The 20,802-nt window shown below is 35.9% G+C and overlaps 2 protein-coding genes and 1 long non-coding RNA gene across 14 annotated transcripts; 1 reads left to right on the top strand and 2 right to left on the bottom strand.

Annotated features, from left to right (window-relative positions):
* Positions 1–36: 36 nt before the first annotated feature.
* LOC107005571 (probable inactive leucine-rich repeat receptor-like protein kinase At3g03770) lies at positions 37–4,606 on the bottom strand. Its single transcript, XM_015204204.2, has 7 exons — positions 3,242–4,606; positions 2,952–3,085; positions 1,533–1,773; positions 1,236–1,441; positions 1,098–1,135; positions 814–925; positions 37–454 (listed from the first exon to the last, which is right to left on the bottom strand). Exons 1-7 carry the CDS (start codon positions 4,578–4,580, stop codon positions 197–199), a joined length of 2,328 nt encoding a protein of 775 aa, XP_015059690.1. The 5' UTR covers positions 4,581–4,606; the 3' UTR covers positions 37–196.
* On the top strand, positions 434–7,299 carry LOC114075955. Of its 9 annotated transcripts, none has more exons than XR_003576258.1 (7): positions 434–773; positions 1,262–1,416; positions 3,180–3,580; positions 3,690–3,796; positions 3,929–4,144; positions 4,217–4,315; positions 4,414–4,565. It is a non-coding gene; the product is annotated as an uncharacterized LOC114075955 (long non-coding RNA). The 9 variants fall into 9 exon arrangements; XR_003576253.1 differs by having other exon boundaries at positions 3,924–4,144; XR_003576251.1 differs by adding an exon at positions 1,500–1,562 and having other exon boundaries at positions 3,180–3,796; positions 3,924–4,144.
* Positions 6,121–20,705, bottom strand: LOC107005575 (crossover junction endonuclease MUS81). 4 transcript variants are annotated; one of them, XM_015204216.2, is made up of 15 exons: positions 20,270–20,705; positions 20,081–20,181; positions 19,354–19,432; positions 19,186–19,272; positions 18,953–19,075; positions 16,597–16,900; positions 15,615–15,747; positions 15,327–15,460; positions 15,055–15,194; positions 13,803–13,860; positions 11,356–11,514; positions 7,896–7,975; positions 7,537–7,768; positions 7,204–7,290; positions 6,121–6,430 (listed from the first exon to the last, which is right to left on the bottom strand). In XM_015204216.2, exons 1-15 carry the CDS (start codon positions 20,461–20,463, stop codon positions 6,326–6,328), a joined length of 2,016 nt encoding a protein of 671 aa, XP_015059702.1. In that variant the 5' UTR covers positions 20,464–20,705; the 3' UTR covers positions 6,121–6,325. The 4 variants fall into 4 exon arrangements, with proteins under 4 accessions (XP_015059702.1, XP_027769934.1, XP_027769933.1 ...); XM_027914133.1 differs by having other exon boundaries at positions 19,354–19,484; positions 20,270–20,407; XM_027914132.1 differs by lacking the exon at positions 19,354–19,432 and having other exon boundaries at positions 19,186–19,294.
* Positions 20,706–20,802: the final 97 nt, after the last annotated feature.

The following is a 20,802-nucleotide window of genomic DNA, read 5'->3' as shown; positions in this document are numbered from 1 at the left end:
TGTAATTTGAACCACCCAAAATAGAACAAGTAGAGACAAAAATAGTGGACAAATGTAGGATAAGCCTATGACTGCCAAACAACATTCAAAATCAAATATTCCTTTTTTAATACTTTAACACATCTATTTGTCCAAATGTACTTTAGAGTCCAAAAATAGTTAAAAGATGTTTAGTTGCTAGTAATTGGCAAGGTCTCTATTGAATGACAAGTTGGCCTGAACGTTGTATAGGTGAAATTGGAGAGGCATCACTACTATGATAATCATCCTGAACTTGAGCTGCAAACTGCAGATTCCATAGCAAATCCTCCATCGATGGCCTGTCCACCGGATCCTCATACAAACACCTGCAGCACATCTCTATCATCGTCCTCAATGATTCACTCGAACATGAACTTCTTCTTATTGCTAGATCAACCACATTCACTCCATTGCCAGTCATGCTTGCTTGCAACTAGTACATCAAATAACAAGAAGAAATTAAAGAGCCAGAACTATAAAGATAAGTATATAATTTGCATTAGTAATACCTCAGAATCATGAATAGGCACCAGTAACTATCTAACATTACTTTTTATTTGAGTTTTGATAGATAACTCTACAGTTTTTGCATCTAGAAGAAACGAATGATGAGTACATTTTAACGTCTGTAGTTTTCTGGATGTGCATCTGATTGCAGTATTCAAATGTTCACAGCTCCATCTGAAGTTTTTTCATTTGCCATGTACACGCTCTGAGCTTATTCACTTCATATTTCTCAGAGCTATACAAAGGTAATGAAAACGAGGCAGATGATAAGTGTGTATATAGTACCTGATTTCGTAGAAGTAGGATGTCATTTTTGGTTTTTATCGGTCTCCCTGTAATGATTTCCAATAGTATAACTCCAAAGTCATACACATCCAACTTCTCTTCATATTTTTCCCTATAAATCAGTTGTAGGTAAGAATTAAAGTATGGCCATGCTTCAGAATCACTCAATAGTACAATATTTTCTGAGTTTGAGTGAAAATGCATGTAAAGAATAAGTTATTAAATGTCATAGAATGATTTATAATATACTATGCTGGTCTAATTAGACAGTAATTTGTACACACCTCTGGTTATAACCAACTGGAATAATTTGACAGTATTCCTGCAAATATGCATAAATTAGTATTGTGGCATATATATGAACTACTTTTGCTGGTGTGAGTAGAAGAATGACATGAACTTTGATAAGTTGGTAGTCACACCTTTCCGATATTCTCCGTCAGAACAGGCAGATTGTAGCTGCTAATTTTGGCGACAAGGTTCTGGTCCAGCAAAATATCAGTTATCTTCAAATTATTCGAAAAGAGGCCAGGGATAATTCCATTATGCAAGAATTGCAGGCCCTTTGCTACCCCTGTAGCAGCTGCTATACGTTGTGTCCAGGTTAGTTTCCGTCTAGCATGTTTATCTGCAAATAAGCAACAGAGAATATCAAATTACTGAAGCACATTTACATCCAACAATAGGAAGGGGTATACATCTGCTTGTCAAGTAATTACCAGAAGTCCATCTCCTTAGGGTCCCGTTAGGTACGTATTCAAAGACGAGAAAAATTCTACTGACACTTGAATCATCTGAGTAAAACTGAAAGCAGTGTCCAAGAGCACTGACCAAATGCTGATGTCTGAGCTTGGATATCAACTCTATGTGATGCATAAAATTTTGCCTAGTGTTGCTTCTTTTCATTATCTGGCATCTAATCGTAACATAGGAACCATCTCTCATCTGTCCTCTGTACATCTGAATCAAAAACAGAAAACGTTTGTGAGCCTTAGTCCTCAAGAACAGCTGGTAATATTAATAGGTTTACTCTTCAAGAGTCAAACTCATCCTTTTGTGCCAAAATGATAGAGAACAAACAGATGGCATTACTATTACAAGTCCAACACCACCTCTCTACTATAATGCCCATACTGATACAAACTCAGTATGATCCCAAGTGGGATCTGGGGAGGGTGGGGTGGAGTGTACGCAGCCTTACCCCTTCCTTTGTGAAGATAAAGAGGTTGTTCCCGATACATACTTGGCTCAAGTAAAACATATAGAAAACATGTTTGTAAAGCAAACATAGTCGAAGAAGTCATGCTGATAAAAATGAAGAAAGGACTAGTAGTAACAAAAAATAATATGATAACTGAAGCAAAGGAGAAAACCAGTAAAACTGATATCGAAAAATAAGATCGTAGAAGGGTAATATAGCAATACTAAAAAGGGAAACTAGAAACATTCTGACCTACTAACCCTCTACCCCTAACCCTTGACCTCCATATCTTCCTATCTAGAGTCATATCCTCGGTGAGCTGCATGTAAGTCATGTCATATCTAAGCACCACTCTCCAAAACTTCTTCGACTTACCTCTATCTCTCCTAATACCCACTATAGACAACCTCTCGCACCTCCTCAATGGGACATACGTGCAGCTCCTCTTATCTTGCCCAAACCATCTCAATATTGCCAACTTCATCTTGTCCATCATGGAGGCCACTCCCACGTTGTACCGAATAGCTTCATTCCTGATCATATTTATCCTAATGAGTTCACACATTCATCTCAACATTTTCATTTCCGCTACTTTCATCTTCTAGACATGCGAGTTCTTGACCGGCCAACACTCCGCCCCATACAACATAGTTGGTCTGACTACCACTTTAAAAAACTTGACTTTAGATTTGGTGGCACATTATTATCCCACAAGACTCTAGATGCAAGCTTCCGTTTCATCCACCTCATTCCGATATTCCAATATAATGTATAACATCATCATCAATCTCTCCATTTCCATGGATTATTGACCCCAAATACTTGAAACTCACTTCCAAATCTGCCACGTGAGCTACATTACTAATATGGCAAAAGTATAACACCCAAAGACCTCAATGATATAGCAGTAAAGAACAATAGAGTTCATATACCATACCTGGCCATTAGGAATTTCACCCATAAAAGTTGTTGTATCAAAGTTGTTCGTTGCGGCCTCAAGTTCTTCTAGAGAGAATATTCTATAAGATGGAAGGTTAAGTGCTCCTAGCTTCATTGCTTGAGTAATGAATCCTTGTACAATAAATACATAGGTATCAAGTTAGTTATACTTGGGAATTAAATGAAAGCCCTCACCTTCAGTTTCATTGATGCATCTATGAAGCAGAGAGCAAGTATAAGAATGCAAAGAATATAGGCAGACATAGCGAAAGAAGACAGGAACCTTACTTGGATCTGTGAATAACTTGGAGGTATATGAAGATGATGCATCTTCTGAAATAAATCTGGTTGGCGTATTTCGGGCAGAAGTCTTCTTTGCAAGAAAATATTTGGCAATCAAGACGGTCAGGCATACGAGTATGACTCCACCGGTGATGCTACCACATATGATCAAGGCAAGAATCACTTTAGAAGCATGTTTTTGTCTTTGATGCTGAGGTAAGACACCAACAGCCAAAGCCTCATTCCGGCAAAATGAAAATGGATGTTGAGTATCATCTCCGGTTGCTAAGCAGTTATTTGAAAAATGCACAATTCTGTTCCTAGAATTAGACAGAAGGCAACTAGGTAATGATCCTGTCAACAGATTACCCGACAGATCAACAAAATCTAATGCTGTGTTACATGGATTATCTTCAAAGAGCATTCCTGTTAACTTGTTTCCTGCAACATTCAGATAAGTGATGGATGACAAAGATAGCAACGACGGAGGAAATGGCCCCATAAAGTTGTTGGAAGAAATATCAAAATGTTCAAGCTGATAATAGGACTGAACTTTCTCTGGTATGTTTGCAGTAAATTTGTTATTCCTTAGAGCAATGCTTTCAATTTTACTTCCAGTTTGAGGAAACTTTGGACCAAAAGAGTTGTCCTCTAATTCTAAAACTTGAAGATTTTGTAAACTGCTTAGATCAGGTACATCACCACTAAAATTATTCTTCGAAAGTGAAAGTACACGAAGATTATTCAAATCACGCAGTGTATCTGGCAAATGTCCATCTAGTGAATTGCTCTTCAAACTCAAAACTGCCAAAACTGAAAGTGAACCAAGGCCATCTGGAATTCTGCCAGTCAACCTATTTCCATTTAACACTAAAGTTTGGAGGTCCGTCAAGGATGAAACTGCTTCAGGTATGCCACTGTGAAAGTAATTTGAACTCAAGTCAAGTATCTCGAGAGCTGAAAGTCTCGAAAGTTTTTCAGGCAATGGCCCCCATAAACCAAGAGAAACTAATCTAAGGACTTTCAAGCTAGGAAGCTTGGCAAGCGCGTTGACAAATGAACGAATGGAGAACTTTCTAGGTAATGGGGAAGTCCCCTTTCTCCCTATTATATGCAACTGAGTTATGTTTTCGTCGTAGCACACAACAGTAACAGTTGAACTTGGCTCAATCTTACAGAAATCTGTCTCATTATTCCAACTACTCAAAGCTGTTGGATAGTTCAAAAGATGTTGAATTCTCAAAAGAGTTTGCACTTGAGATGATTGTAATTGCTCTGAATATCTTATTGAGATTAGTACCAAAAACAAAACCAGAAGCTTTTCAACTCCCATTTCTTTTCCCATCACCACAATACTGGCTCAACAACTCTTATGATAAATGATTTTTTTTCCTGAGAACACCTGCAATTGCAGCACTGTTCAAACTTAGTTATTCAATAACATTACACTATGCAATATTATCATAAAATCAATTCACTTCACTCGTTAACGGAATATATATTCTTGAAAGCTCATGATAGCTATGGAGGCTTTACCTGGTTCATAAAAGAACTTTGAGAAACTTCAAGACAACATCAACTTCTCTCATCACAGAAAATTTACACCAACTAATCTATATTTCAAATAATGAACAATTAAGTTAAATTTGTGTACCTTAGTTTTATTTTTGTGAGGAATAAAGTATTGATAGCTTTAAGAAGGGGAAACATCCTGAATCTTGTCTAAAGATATGAGAGCAGCAAAATAATTGTCAGTTGTATAATTCAGACAAAGTTGGTTAGAAGCCATCCTCTCTTGGACACTTTAAAGTAACTTTCTTTTCATTATTTTTATAAGTATTGAGGCAAAATGTAGAACTACATTTCAATTTTCACTCTTTTTCTTTACTATATCTATATGTAAAATGGAACTCCAAACATGGAAACTAAAACAATCAATTGCTGTTCAACACTGCACTTAAATTAGTTAAATGATCTTTCCAACTAGGACGGAGCTAGGTAGGACCGAGGGTTTCATCCTTATCCCTTTGGCGGAGAATTTCACTATCAATACATGATTAAAATCATTTTTAAGTATCTATAGTAGGTGTTGAATTTCCTTATGTTTCTTTGTGTGTTTATTTCTTTATACCTTTGAATCCCTTAGTGAAAATTATGGCTTCGACATTGCTTTCCAAAGCTTAATATGACATACCATGGTGTGTGTTTTCTAATGATAGTTGTATATTAGATTAAATAATTCCAAGTTTTGTCCAAAAGATAAAGGGCAAAAAAAGAGTTAAAGTTTAGCAATAAACAAAAAGAAGATGCCGAAGATAACTCCTTTATTCTTCTTTAGTGCTTTTCATTACATGCCCATAGGAACCATAACCTGCTTTTTATACTCCAATTCACTTATTTATCCATTAGTGAAATTATGCATGTTTCGCGCGGTTATAAAAAAAATTAATAATTTTGTATATTTTTACTCTATATATAAAAAATAATAATAATAATTTTATAGATTGAAATTTATCTATGTTTATTTTAGTCTGGGGATCACTCTGTTCAGAACTTTAATGAAAGTTTTGCATTGGATGCTTATATTCCTTCACATGGTTTTGAAGCTAACATTTGTATATGAAAAAAAAGAACATTTGGTAAAGAAAGATCTTTATTTAATAGTAGTTAATCAAAAGAGGAAAAAGAGAGTATATTAAAGTTCACCAAAGTTGTGTACATTGTAAGTATCATGAATACTTTGAAATATTAAAAAAAAAATACATTGTAAGTACTATGATCACACAGGCCAAACTTTGTGGGGGAAATAATCAAACTTTTCATTCTTGAATTCACTCTAATTCTTCAACCAAAATTTGAACAAAGACAGAACCAGATGCAGTAAGAACAAGAAAAACCTTGATATTAAGGGCTTCTTTGATTTATCTGCACTAAAAAATAAAGTAGTGATCCTCCAGCAAATCACACAAATAGCTAGTTTGAATGACAGATGTAACCAATGTAATAGCTAGAAGATGAGGCTTTTTTGGATATATACACAAAATATTAGAAATCCTGTACAGCATTATCAATTATCTTGACTGACAGAAATCAGCTGCTCCAGACCAGTCGAAAAATGTTTTTACTAGCAGCTGAACTCACTAAGTTGTTGCTCTGCTCCTTGAGCATTTCCTCTTGTGCACGAACATCACCGTCCTGGAAAAAAACCACAATGGAATCGCCAAAAAAATAAGAAACAGTTCTTGGATGATCTTAATGAGAACTACTGGGCGGAGAATTTGCAAAGAGAACGAATACAGATCCAGAGATCCAGGCGTTTTTCATACACTACATAGTGAAAGGAATACTATGGCGCATAGCCTCCAAAGAATTTGTTAACAATTGAAGGATAAATTTCACAGATATCCAGTTAACTTTAAGGGCTTCTCAAACACTGCAATCCTTTTGTTCTCTCTCCCACAGATAGCTTTTATTAGCACTATAATACAAGGAAGAGAATACACCTAAAGTGGCAGTTGTAAGCCATGTTCCCCATGAAAAGTCACATCACCTATAATGGTTTTTCATTTAAATTTCATCCATTTTATGATGTATTTGGCACCAAAACGAAATACACGTATATAGCTTTCCTAAGTCCTAATGACCTTATGACGTACTTGCCAACAAGTGATGCATTTACTTTAATAGTGCAATGCTACAATCTCTTTAGAATGAATTATCTTGAGGGATGTCCAAGCATCTCTAGGCAACAAGCCTTTTGCATGAATTAGTGCAATCATGTGAGGTTGGCAAACTCTAAATAGATGAAGTCATGAAGTAGTCTAGTGTTCTGTTCTCTCACTTTTAATCAGTTTTCCTTCTTGCCTTAAATGTGGGAGTATGCCCAAAATTCTGGAACGAAGGATATTCTTATCTTTCTTTGTTCAAATACAGGGGGGTAAACAAGAAGCTTTTAACAGCAAACTCACAAGCAGAGAGTAAGCACGAGCAAGAGATGAAAGTGTTGGATACACATCAAGAACAGCAATAGCAGCTTCCTCTGTCACCTGTGGGACCTGCACGCATTAAAATCACTCCATTAAAATACAGCTAATGAGTGAATTCGTGGCTAATACACATACCATTTCCCAAACTTGGTGGAGGTGTTTTTACATAGAAACAGTGACCTACTAGTACATATAATTCATGATTATTATCAAGCAGAAAATCCCGACAACCCAAGATTAAGATTTTTAAGTCCACAAGTATTTTATTAATAAGGAAGCTTAAATTTATGCCAACTTTGTTGTGAAAATATGTACCTGCATTAGTTGGATGGCAAACACATCGCTAACTGTCATTTTATCGAGATCTTCACACTTCCTAACAAATTCTTTAAACTTGGGGCAAAGCCTGGAATCAGACCGCTCATTATCCATGCAGCTGTAGTACTGATTGATTCCTTGAGTAAGATAGCCATACTTTCTCAGAGTCTCTCCCAAACCACTTGTTCTTTGCACATCAAAGCCCTCCAAGATCTCGGTTGTGAAACAACTAATGCAATTATGGGTAAATCAGAAGTAGAAATTTAAAAACATCAAGTAAAAACGAAAAGCTAAGATGTCTTTGCTGGATCCAACTACATATAAAGAAACCAGAAGAAGAGAAACTTAAAACTTACGCTGTTTTGATGCTTTCGGCAGCAGCACAAGCATTAGGATCTCCTTCAATGACATATATCAGCTTCTTGAGTCCACATCTCTGGCATAAATCAACAGAAAACCCACTTAAGAATTATGGGGAAATAATCAAAGGAACCAAAATGGAGCTTGTGAGTTGTGACAACAAACTTCTTCCAAAGGATCATGACATTTCTAAGTAGAGATGTTAAGCCCATATGGTCATTCTTCTTTCGTCTTTATTATTTATTGCCCATGGAAACTATGATACAAGTCCAATCCCCGAAATGGAAATCCAATCAAACATTCACCCTTAGTTATTATAGGCATCAGTAACTAAGAGAAGAGACTACGAACCACTCCCGCTCTAAGCAAAAAGGTGTGGAACAACCTTTGTCACAAGAAACAAATTGTAAACACAAGCAAAACCCAGCTCATTAAGTTCACAAACACTAGGTCCTCTTTTGATTTCAATTGTGAAGAGTGATACTACCAACATTTCAGCATAAGCAATGCCATGTTTGGTTACATTTTTTTATATGCATAAAATTCAGCATTATTTATACACTATTATTGCTAACATAAATACTAGAGAAAATGGTCAAATGCCTCCCTAACCCATAGTCGAATTCTCAACTATACACTTATATTTTACGGATGTCCTATTACCCCCTCAGACTTTTTAAAAGCAGAATAAATGTACCCTTAAATGCTGATATGGCACAGCTCACACTCTCAAAGGCATGGAAGAGACAGAACTGATAAAAAACATTTCAAAAATATTTTAACTTTTTGTTAAATATCATTTTTCAACTTTTGCCTTTAATTCTATTTTCTTTACTTTTTCATTTCTTTTACCTTTATCATTTTTCCCCATCTCTCTCATCAAACCCACCATACCTATAAATCTCCATTACCATTGTTGAACCACTATCACCATAGCAGCTCTATCTCCACACCCATCTCCTAATACTTTTCATAATTTATCTCACTAAATAACTCACATCCATTAACCATCAGAATCATCAAATCATCATAAAAATTAATATTTATGTAGTAAAAAGATAAATTTAAGTCATCAATTTTTTGCTCAGGCAAAATTTATCAACCTTCGGATCTTATTTTTAGTCTTTCTTAACGTACGATGAAGGAATCTAACCTACACATAATAAGAACTTCACGAAGTTGAGCAGCAACAATCAATTGATTCTACTCAATCCCAATAATTCAATGATTTCTTTAAATGTAGAAGGCCTTAATCCTTCACAATTTAAAAAATAAATAAAAGGGTGTATTCATCCTCAATTCTAAGACGATCAACGAGAACTTCAAGCTTGAAATTGGAATTACCATTGTGGAATTTGAGTGGGAGAGGTGAAAATGGAGGTTTAAATAGCTAATAAAGTAGTTGTTGTGGTGTTGCTGATGAATATTGATACTTAATTTGTGGGTTATAGAAGGTGGAGCGGGGGTGGGGAGTGATTAGAGAGGAACGGGGTGGAGAGAGAGGTTCTGGAGAGTTACAGTGAAAAATTTGAAGCATGACTTAGGACAAGTGAAGAGGAAGAAGATGATGAAGAAAAAGAAACATAATTACGTTTTTTTTTGTTCTTTTTTATGTGATTTTGACAACTAGCAACGCGTGGTGCACACTACATGGAAAGAATATGGTTGTCTAGTTTTAGGGTTGTTTATATTCCGCTTTAAAATATTTTAGGGGGTAATAGGACCCCAGAAAAGTATAAATGTGTAGTTGAGAATTCGACTATAAATTAGGAGGTCATTTGACCATTTTCTCTAAATACTACTCCCTCTGTCCCTATTTACTTGTCCATATTTTCTTTTATATTTGTCCCTATTTACTTGTCCATTTCAACAAATCAAGAAAGGAAAATATTTTTTTTCCTAATATGCCCTTATTTAATTCTAGAAAATTTTTAGTACTACTAAGTTGTAATGCATGCTTTTTGGAACCAGAAAATACATTTATTATACTTAGGGAGGCTTTTAAGTTAAGGGTAAAATTGTAACTATCCTATGATAATAATTGGTGCCTTAATATGTGTGCCACTTTTAAAGTGGACAACTGAATAGGAATAGAGGGAGTATTTGCATAATTATGTGGGATCCTATGCATTATTTTATGAGGGATGGGAGGTGGAAAAATAACAAGGGGATGTAGTACATGGATTAAACCAACTAAAATGACCAAGTATTCTCTTGTTTTAAACAATCCCTTTTTCAAAAACACATGTTAACTTATACATTGTACAAGAAATAATATTACTCCCTCCATCCCAAAAGAAATATCACATTTCTATAATCAAAAACAACTTGACTTTAAAATTCCTCCTTTACCCTTAATATTTAACCACACAAATGGTTAAGGTTTGTTTGAGACCACAAAAATTCACAAGTCTTCCTTTCTTTTTTAAACTTTGTGTCAAGTCAAATGGTGCCACATAAATTGGGACAGGGGAATTAAGTATATAACACACTCTGCAAAATTTGTCTCTGAACTAGATAATCCCTACAACTTAAGCCAAATCCAGTAGTTGAAAATTATAATTAGTATTCAAAAGGATGTCTTCTCCTCTTTTGACATTCCGTACCAGCAACTGATATTCACAGTTGATGTACGTTAAAACATAATTCAAACTAAGCTGCAGGTCTATCTAATACCTTAATGAGTACAAGATTGGCTGTGTTCAACCCATCACTGCATCTTTTTATTTACTAGAATTTAACAATATTAACAAAAATGATCAGATCTCAAAAGGATCAATTTGAATACTATCGAATATCAAGATTCTAGCTCACTGAGCGAAAGTAAGTCCCATAACGAAATGAAAGTATAGATAAGACAGTCAAGAAATTTAAAAAGTATGCATATAAGTGCATGTACTCACTCATTGTGATAAAACTAGTAAAGTTAGTCCCATAACGAAATGAAAGTACAGATAAAACATTCAAGAAATTTAAAAAGTATTCATGTAAGTGCCTGTACTCACTCGCTATAATAAAACTAGTTGCTCAATTTCCCATTTACCATCATTACAAGAGATAAAACAGCAGTTTAATCCCTTTATAGTTTTCCTTTGTTGTTGATAAGTCGTACAATATCATTAACAGTAAATCACGCCAGTCTTAAAGGATGTGTAGTGCAATATGTGAATGCCAATAAATTAAACTACACTTTTGCTTTTGAATAACGACATACACATTCATACAGATCATCAGGGCTTAGAGTCATAGGCTTAAAAAAATACATTTCTAACAGAGCAAACTGCATTATCACTAATCTTATGTCAATGTATAATGGCTGTGGAAGGCTCAGTACAATGAAAAAAAGCTCGAAATTACAAAAAGACGATATAAAAGGTCGGATACACAAGTAAATATAACCACAGCATATCAAATGTACTTAACCAGCCCCCAAAGGAAAAGAAGATGAGAAAATACCAAAAGACGCAGCTTCTGATCTCTATATCGGTTATCCCTTATTGAACTTTGCAAATCTTCAACGTTCTTCCTCTCCACAATAAAGTCAAGAACGTATTCAGTGCCAATAACTTTGTTACGAGCTATCCAGATTGCATCACCAACAGGCAAGCGCCTAACCTATGGAAGTGCCAAAATTAATCTTACGTCTATCAGCTGCTGTGGAATATATAGGGAGCCAATAGTTTTAAAAACTATGTTGTATGCTTATTAGGGTTTCAACATTAAGCACGGCCACCGGCAGATACTATGCGACCCTAAGCCTTGTTGAGACAGTAAGTATCGCAACTACAGTGTTAATACCCTTTAAAGGTACCTTTTTCCTTTTCAATATCAGATGAGTGTGATGACTCATCGTTTACAAATTGTGCAAGTATCCTTTAAAAGTACTAATGAAGTATCTGATTCCAACATAGATGAAATTGCTAGAAACCCTTTGCCTTATTTATATTTTGATAAACTGAAAATTTGAAACTGCTAGAAATATAATAAAGGTAAAGAAAGAAAAAAATGAAGAAATTCCCAGCAGTCCTGTCTCCAATTATAGAGTACTAGCATCTATCACTACCACGAGGTGATCCTAAATCTTCTTTTCTCTTTATTCATGTCATGGAGGGTCTTAGCAAGATATTAGTGCAGTACAAGCAGATTAGATCTTAGGTTTTGAACGGACCGTAGAGGCCATTGAAATCTCCAAATCACTAACATTTTATATGCAGACAATACTTTGACCATCTGTGATACAGAGAAACATCCGATTTGATTTGGGGGATGATTCTACCTTTTGTGAAGCTGTCTTGGAGTTTCACATTAACTTCACGAAAGTTCTCTCTTTCCAGTAATAAAGCCAAATATCAGTCAACTAGCCAATTCCGCAATGTCAGAACTCTTCCCACGAAGTAGTTGGGCTTACGACTTACCTCTGGGAGACGTATATAAATCAGTGACAATATGGAGTGAAGTAATTGGTAAGATGGATAAGAAGTTGGCAAGCCAAAAGCAGCAGTATATTTGATTAGGGGGGCAGAATCCCTTTGATCAACAGTGTGCTCAGCGCACTTCCTACATACACAATGTCTTCCTCTGTTTTGAAACGATTGGACAAATTGAAATCAGACTTCCTTTGGCAAGGAAATAACCAAACTTATTCTTTTTGTCTTGTGAATTTAAAATGAGTCACCCGACACAAAAGTAAAGAAGGGCTGGTAATAAGAAACTAAATAATCATAACAGAAGCATGTTGATGAAATAGCATTGGAGATTCAATAAGGAAGTAAATGCACATTGGAGTGTTTTGGTGGAAAAAAATCATACTTGGAGCCCCTGGAGCTCCAAAATCTCTACAGCACCTCATGGTACCGGACTATGGAAACATGTCTGAGGATATTGGAACAAATTAGAGACACGTTGGGTCAGGCTCCACTAAAGACCTCTTCAAGGATATCTTCAGCAAATTGCAGTGTTTAGTTCAACACAAGGGTGGAATCTCTTTCTCAGAAGGCATAATAGTGATTGGGAAGTGGAAGGACTACGCTTTTTGCTCCAGATGTTGAGTAATATAGCCTTAGATCAAAACGAACAAACTCCATCGGTTGGAAAAGACATCCTAAGGGTCTCTTTTCAGCAAGAAGTTATTACAGAATGTTAATTTCCAGCATAGACAGGGTTTTATGACCTTGGAAAAAGATATGGAGAAACAAGGCACCATTGAAGGTCTCTTGTTTTTCCTGGATCATTGCTTGGGAGGCTTGTCTCACCCAAGCAAACCTGCAAAAGAGGGGATTTCAGTTTGCAGCAGATGGCCATTGTGTGAAGAGAATTCAGAAGAAGTTTTGCCACCTCTTCGGGTCACTCGCCAGTAGTGGAACATACTTTTGGTAATAGTTGACATGGTTGACGCATGCCAAAAACCATTATTGAGTTCTTGCAAGGATGGAAAGAAATCTCTTAAAGACTTGGAATACTAACCTCTGGCCATTTGGTGAACTATCTGGCTTGAAAGACATAGCAGAAAAGAGAAATATTACAGCCTTAAGCAAAGATGTTTTCTTGGTAGCTTTTGGTTCAATCTGGTGTTGCACTTGAACTAGATGCAATGCTAGACACCACAGAGGATGCAAAGAACTGTAGTTATGCCTTATTCAGTGGCTAAGTGCAAAGACTATTTTGAGAAAGGACTTACTGCAAAGATTTATAAGATCTTTAATTACTTATAAGAAAGAAGCATCTACAACTTAAAAAAATAAGCATGGAACACATGGTGAGAATTTTCAAATAATTGAAAGCTGACCAAAATAAAGTGTTTTACTATTACTTATCTGATATCTCATATAATTGCTCCTGCCTCAGTTAATAGAAGAAAGCACAAGAAAAGAGATACTTAAAGAGGAAAGATTGCAAAAGCTTACATCTATTTTAATTTTAAATTGTGTGCTGACGTTGTCAACTATCTTCCTGGATCGTGACCTGAATAACGGCACAAATTTCAATGACTCCACAAGAAAAAAAAATAGCCAATTAAACATCCCATCAAAAATAGACAAGTACAAGACAAAAGTTAAAGATCTTCACATCAAGGATGTCTTTTTACTGCATTGCTAATTTTCTGGTCATCCTGGATTTGTTCTTCTCTTTATTTTGCGGCACATGTTGGGGGAGGGGTTGCATTTGGGAAATAAAAAGGAGAGCTGAAAGACTAAAACTTTAATGATATCGTTCTCGTGTCTCTATTTTTACTTAACAATAGTAGATGAAAACAGCACCCTCTAGGCATTATTGTATCTGAATGCTTACTCCCTTAATCAGCAAAGTTTCAAGTATATATATGAAATAACCAATAATCTGAGGACAAATCAATCTTTGCTTTCTCTGAGCAAATAAATTGTTAGATATTTATACAGATATCCTTTTAATATTCAGAATAAACAGAACTTGATCAGGAAAAAATCAGGTCTTTTTTCTACTTCCATATTAGCACAGTAAGGTAGCGATGCTGCTAGGTCACCTTTCAAATTAGTGGCAAGTTAAAAAAAAACAGCTTTACTAAGGTATAATCTGTTTACAGAATTGAGTGATAGGGAGAGTCGAATATCTGGCATGTCAAAGTGCACCATTGCAGAAAAGCTGGAAGAAACTTGGAGCTGGATCAGAATTACTTTTTATTTTCTTTTAAAATCGGTAACATTGGAGCGGATCCGAAGTTTAATCCATAAAGATTGCCATCTCCAGAGCACCAGGCATGCGGTTGAATGCCGATATATAAGATTTAAGCTAATAGGATAAGTTACACAAGACTTCAGCAGATAACCTGAATATGGTTTAGTGAATATCACCACATCTCTGGTCTAAGCAAACATGAGAAAAAGAAATTAATTGTAATAGTGCTTAAAGAAGTGGTAAACCATCATAATAATACTGGGTTTTTATACATGGTGGTCACTTCTGGGCCTTCTGCACACACTTCGACTATTTCACCGAGCATCTGCTGGGAATTGGGATTTAAACCTTGGTCTCCGAGGTTCGCTCACACTTAATTGACCACTAGGTCACACACTCAGGTCTCAAGTGTCACAATAATACTGACGGTAAACTAAAATTGCAGTAAAAAATGAACAAACTGAAAAATTGTTGTCAAAAATGAACAAACTGAAGCTTACTTACCCTCGAGAAGTAAACTGCTCCCGATCATCTAATATCAAAACTACTTCATAAACATCTTTAAATTTCTCTCCATTGGCCAATGGCGGCGCAGCCAAGAGATTGGATCTAAAATCCAGACATGGTATTTGCTCATCAACAACCTGAACACATTATTGAACGAACAAATTAAAAACAGAAAACAACATAATTTTCTATGCATGTTTTTTGTCTTCAGTAATACATTTTAATGTGTCATTAAACTCAGATAAAAGATAGTATCACTCTGCACTTACAGTGGATGAACAAGCTCTCAAAGCATTCGAACAATGTGCAAAATCAGCACGACAAGAAGGCTTTGCACTATTTAATGTTCCATTGCAAGTAGACTCGAATAGTCTATCTTCAACTCTAGTACTGCCAACTTGACCTGGGCATTGAGAGGCACCAAAGTCATGAAAAAGGACATAAATTATAACGGTTTTATTCAGCACCTCTACCAATCCAAACTATGAATGCTTAAATCTTAGTATCAACAATATAATCAACACGAACTTATCTAAAGGGAGTCATAAAAAACAAACCATAAACTTGATCTTCTCGAAGACGACACAGAACAGATGGCCAGAGTAACAATATATCTTTGTTCGGTGATGTTTCTAACACTTCAGAGTAAGCCTGAATTACTTGTTCCTTGGAGAATCCCATTTGAATAAACTACAAGAACCTAATCAACATCAGATGCACAGAACAAAAGACGAAGCACAAATTGATAATTGAATAAGTTCAACAAACGCCAGGATTACTTCAAAAAGAATCTTAAAAGAAGAAAGAAACAACTTTGAAGCATCGCAAAGTAGAACTCAAGAAACATCTTTCAGTGGAAATAAAAGAAAAAGTTGCTGAAAGGAAATATTGTGTATAATAGAATAGGCTAGAGATGTCATATCACTGACTGGATGCATATAGATACACAGCCTTTTCTTTCTACCCTCCCAAAGAGATAATCAAGGATAAGGACTGTTATCAAATATTGGACCTTTAGATCTGCTTGGAGGTACGCTTAATATAAAGATGCTACAGTAATTTGGGTGAATCTTTCTAAGATCACAAAGCAAATATTTATTCAGTCCTTTTCCAGTTTCTCTGAGAAAAAACAGTCGTAAAAACATCAACAAGTCCAAGACTTGAACAAGTGGAAGGACTTACTAAGTGATGAAAATATAATAAGGATTGAATTCTTTAACGCATTCAAACATAATTTTTGAGCGGAAAAAAAGGAGATATCTCGATGGTCAATGCTTAGAAAACAACTTTTACAGCTTCTGCAGCAAACAGTAGCCAAACACAGGATACAGGAATTGCTGTACTTGGTCTAATCTAATATGGTAGTGGCAATGATGCTGCAGCATCACCCTAGACCATAAAAACTGCATAGAACATGAACCAAATTTGGCAACTAGCAAGCATTAAATAGAGCACTTTTATATTTACATATTTATGTTTATCTTGAAGACTGATGAAAGCAATAAATCCAAAGTTGCACATTTAAAACAGAAAAAGTACCCTGTCAAGACATTCAGATGGAATGACATTCATTTTCTTTTTGCCAGTCGATTGAGATAATGGAACTGCCCTTTCTCTCACATTGTCAGATGATTGAGATAATGGCACTGCCCTTTCTTTCACTGAGGTAGTATGTCGAACTTCCAAATTTGATGATTTGCTAGATGTCGCCTTATCTGGTTTGTCCCTTTTATTCAAATTCGAAAATCCAGTCAAAGATGCTGATATTTCTTTGGAATCGGCAATTCCTGACCTCAAAAGACACTCCTGTGCAATCTCTTTGCCTTCTTCTGTCAGCATATATCTGCACTTGATGGCAAAGGATGCCTGGTTTATTACTAAGTAAAAAGATCAGGAAAATAAACTGATTGAGCATGCAAGGATACACACTTGCATAGCAACTAAAGCACAATATGACTGTTTATAAGATGATGGTTCATGTAATATGGCAGCAAAGTAGTGCCTTTATACGTATACACAGTTAGCAGGGTAGATCTCGATACATCTCATTTATGAATGGGTGCAATTGATTCACCATTAGGAAAGCTATTTACCCCTCACCCCTATAACCAAGAAAAGCTCTTACGTACACCTCTCATGTGTTTCATTTTTTTTATAAGATAAATAATTTTGTTAACAATCGTGGGAACCTTGTACACAAGCCATATACCAAAAGAAGAGAATCTGCCCCAAAATACGATTCTCAACAAAAAAGGCTCAATCCTCTATACATATAGGGACCTCGTAAGTACAGCTAAAAGAAACTAGAGACAGGAACTACTTTGCTCTTTTACAAAAACTTGCTTCACCCCTTCAAAGATGCTTTCTCTCTTTTCAAATAACCCACATGATAAGGGGGCACACTCCATGCCCTTGGGCTTCTCTTCCCCCTCATATGAGTCCAACTTTGCAAAGCCTACTTCACTGTGTCCAGCATCACACGTTGCAACCCAAACAAGTTAACAGCCACCCTCCATAATCGATAAGTCACTTTGCATAAAATGATCTACATATTTGCCCGGACTTTTGCACATAAAGCACCATCTTATATAGGTGATAATCCTCTTTCTCAGATTTCCTGGTGTTAAGATCACACTCCTTGCCACCAAGTTGCCAATCATACAAACACATCTTTTTCAGAGCTCTAGGGATCCAAATGGAGTCATGAAGGAAAGAATACTCCTTTCACAAGCAAACTCTTATAAAAAGAACTACCAGTAAATAAATCGTGCCTGCCCTCCCCCCAGATCCATGCATCTGATATGTTGTTTGATGTATCCAGCTCATGAAAAAAATACAAAGTCTACAGAATTTAATGCCAAAGGGAGGTGAAGTTCAACGTCTGGAGGCTACAAGATGTAGCTTTTGAGATTTGAGGTTTAGTCGGAATTTTCAAGATTGAGAGGTGACTAAGCTCTAAAGCGTGATCGATTTATTTAATAAAGAAAGAACTTCACAAGGTAGACACAATGTATGGAGGTGGGATATCATGAATAAAGGAGTTTTTTCAGTTAAATCATTATGAGAATCTTTTGAATAAGGAGGTAGTTGAATTCCATATAAAGCGATTGGACTACTAAGATTTCAAGAAAGGGTTTCTTTTAACTTGGCTAGCAACTACAAGAGTGATCTTGACGGTTGAGAATCTGTGGAAGAGGAAGGCCACTTATGTGAGTTGGTACTTTAGTTTCACGGGACCAAGTGAAGATATCAACCATCTCTTTCTACGTTGTCAGAGTCGCTTAGAGGTTATGATGAGAAGTTCTTAACTGGTTTGCAACTATTTGGGTGATACCAGGCACTGTGAAAGAGGTAATATTCAGCTGGAATTGTGGCGGAATGAGGAAAAGCCTAGGACTTGGTATGTTACTCCACTAGCACTTGTGTGGATTGATTGGAAAGAATAAAATAGGAGTACTTTTGAAGATGTAGAGACGGATTGTGCACATTTGAGTAGTAGCCTTCCATCTCTTGTTTCGTTCTGATGCACCCATGAGGTCATTTGTTGTATAGAAGATTGAGTGTTGCTCATAGAAGATCATATCTTTGTGTATGTTATCTACATTTTGGTATGTTTCTTGCATACAGGCTTCTTTGTCCACATATTAATGAAATTAATTTAAAGGATACTCTAAAATTCACAGGGATTATGTGCAACAGATCCAAACTGATGGAGGTAACCCATAGGCCCCTTTTAAAATTAGCCATAACTTTCAGATCTTAAAGCAAGCTGCAATTTCCTAACATGCACATAAACTACCTTGCAGGAAATGAAATGGCAATTATATATGAAATCTAAGAAAAGCAGTCAACCAGAGTTCCAGAAAAGAGCATAATCAAGACATGGTAAGCATACTTTGCAGGGCAGCTTGACTTAGCAACAAGTGCTTTGCTTACTAATTTCGCCATGCAGCTCCATCCGCTGTACCAGTCCCTTGGTGAGCTAAATTGTCCGGGTTTTCCTTTCCCTTTCTCGGGTCTAATGCATTGCATATAGCATGGAGAAAGAGCATAAAATTCACTTAGTACATACTAAATTATATGCTGAACTAAATAGGAAGAAATTAAGTTCAGCAGCAACAGGCGTACCCAACAGGTGCACGAGAAAGGCCACTTGCTTCAGTAGCATCAATAAGCTCCTGCTTATGCATAAATTTTTCACCGTTTGTTGTACTCCTAGAATCATGAATTTTCATTGCTGAAAAGGCAATTTATTAAAACAAAGCAATGCCGAATGCATTAGATTAAGTTATTCACCTGTACAGCGTGATCAATAAGGCATATGCCACAGAATTCTTCTGCGGCATGTAACGCTTTGTTCCCTTATTTTTCTTCCCTAGAGATACGGAAAGGAATTGAGTAACTTCCAATTGATCCAAAATCATATCCTCCATCAAAATACAAAAAAAAACAGATAAATAAAGTAATTAACTAAGAGAACTCAATCCCACATACACAAATTCTTGCATTGTTAAGTGTTATTTTATGGTGTATTTGTCACAAATATGTAGAACTGGATGAAACATTTGATGATATCAATATAACAGTTTGTTCGACCAAAAAAAAAGAAAAGTCTTGCATTATTCTGACCTACACAATTGTTGATGTTTTATTTCTGAAAACCACAAGAACAGTCCATCAGTAGGTCCAATATACAATGGGTCAAATTACACGCATACAAATGTAAGCTAATTTGGACTTTAACTAAAATTATCGAGTTCATACGGCAGAATCCATTGTCAATCAGTTTATTGAGAAAACTCACATGAATCAATAAATCGATTAAACTTTAACACCCAAATGCATTTGAAAAAGACAAAAAAGAGCATAAGCTAATTTTTTCAAGAATACACTCCAATAGCATTATAAAGGATCCTCCTTTATACACTCCCATCACTACAAAGACTCCACCTTTTTTCCTCTAAGTAGTGTAATGATCATACATGATAATAAGCAGAGTACAAAAAATAACTTCAAGATTTACCTTTCCCAGTGGAGTCATCACTCTCCTCAGAGGACGAAGCATCGCCATCATCCGCTTCAAAAAACCCTTTCATTAACCTCAACAACCATTTTCCAACCCCCCTATAATTAATAGCGAGTCAAACAATAAATAACAATTCCAATATTAACTGTTTTAGTGGCTCAAATGGGGTTTTACGATTTTACTCACTTGATCTTAGAAAACTCTTTTAGAGTCTTAATCGGGGTCTTGGACTTGCAAAGATTGGTATATGCTTTTTGGAGAGTCATCGAGATGTTCTCCGAAATCCCATTCGGGCTTTGAGCCATTTCTTGCTTTTTATTCCACATATACGCTGCTAACTCTTCATTCTCCGGACATACCACCACTTTCTTATTCTCCATGATTGTTTCTTCAAGAGAAGAAGACTCGTTCAGCCTAGGGTTTTGGGTTCTTTTCCTATGTTTATTCAGAAGCTTCTGAAGAAACTTTTCATTCCAGTTTCGCAATTTTGGTTCAAATGGTTAGGGTTTTGGGATACTGATTTTGTTCGATTTGTGATGGGAAGGAGGAGTTGAAATGGCGCCAGGACTCGATTTCAAACGCTGAAATTGAGGGTAGGTTCTACCACTTAAACAAAAAATAAAGTTTGATTTGAAAAAAAAAAATTGTGATCGATATTTATATTAAAATTTTGAGTAATTTTGAATTATTTATTGCAAAACTTTGTTCCTAGTAAAAAA

The sequence above is a fragment of the Solanum pennellii genome, chromosome 1, assembly GCF_001406875.1.
Source record: "Solanum pennellii chromosome 1, SPENNV200".
In the NCBI taxonomy this organism is placed as follows: Eukaryota; Viridiplantae; Streptophyta; class Magnoliopsida; order Solanales; family Solanaceae; genus Solanum; species Solanum pennellii.
This window is presented reverse-complemented; position numbering and strand designations above follow the sequence as displayed.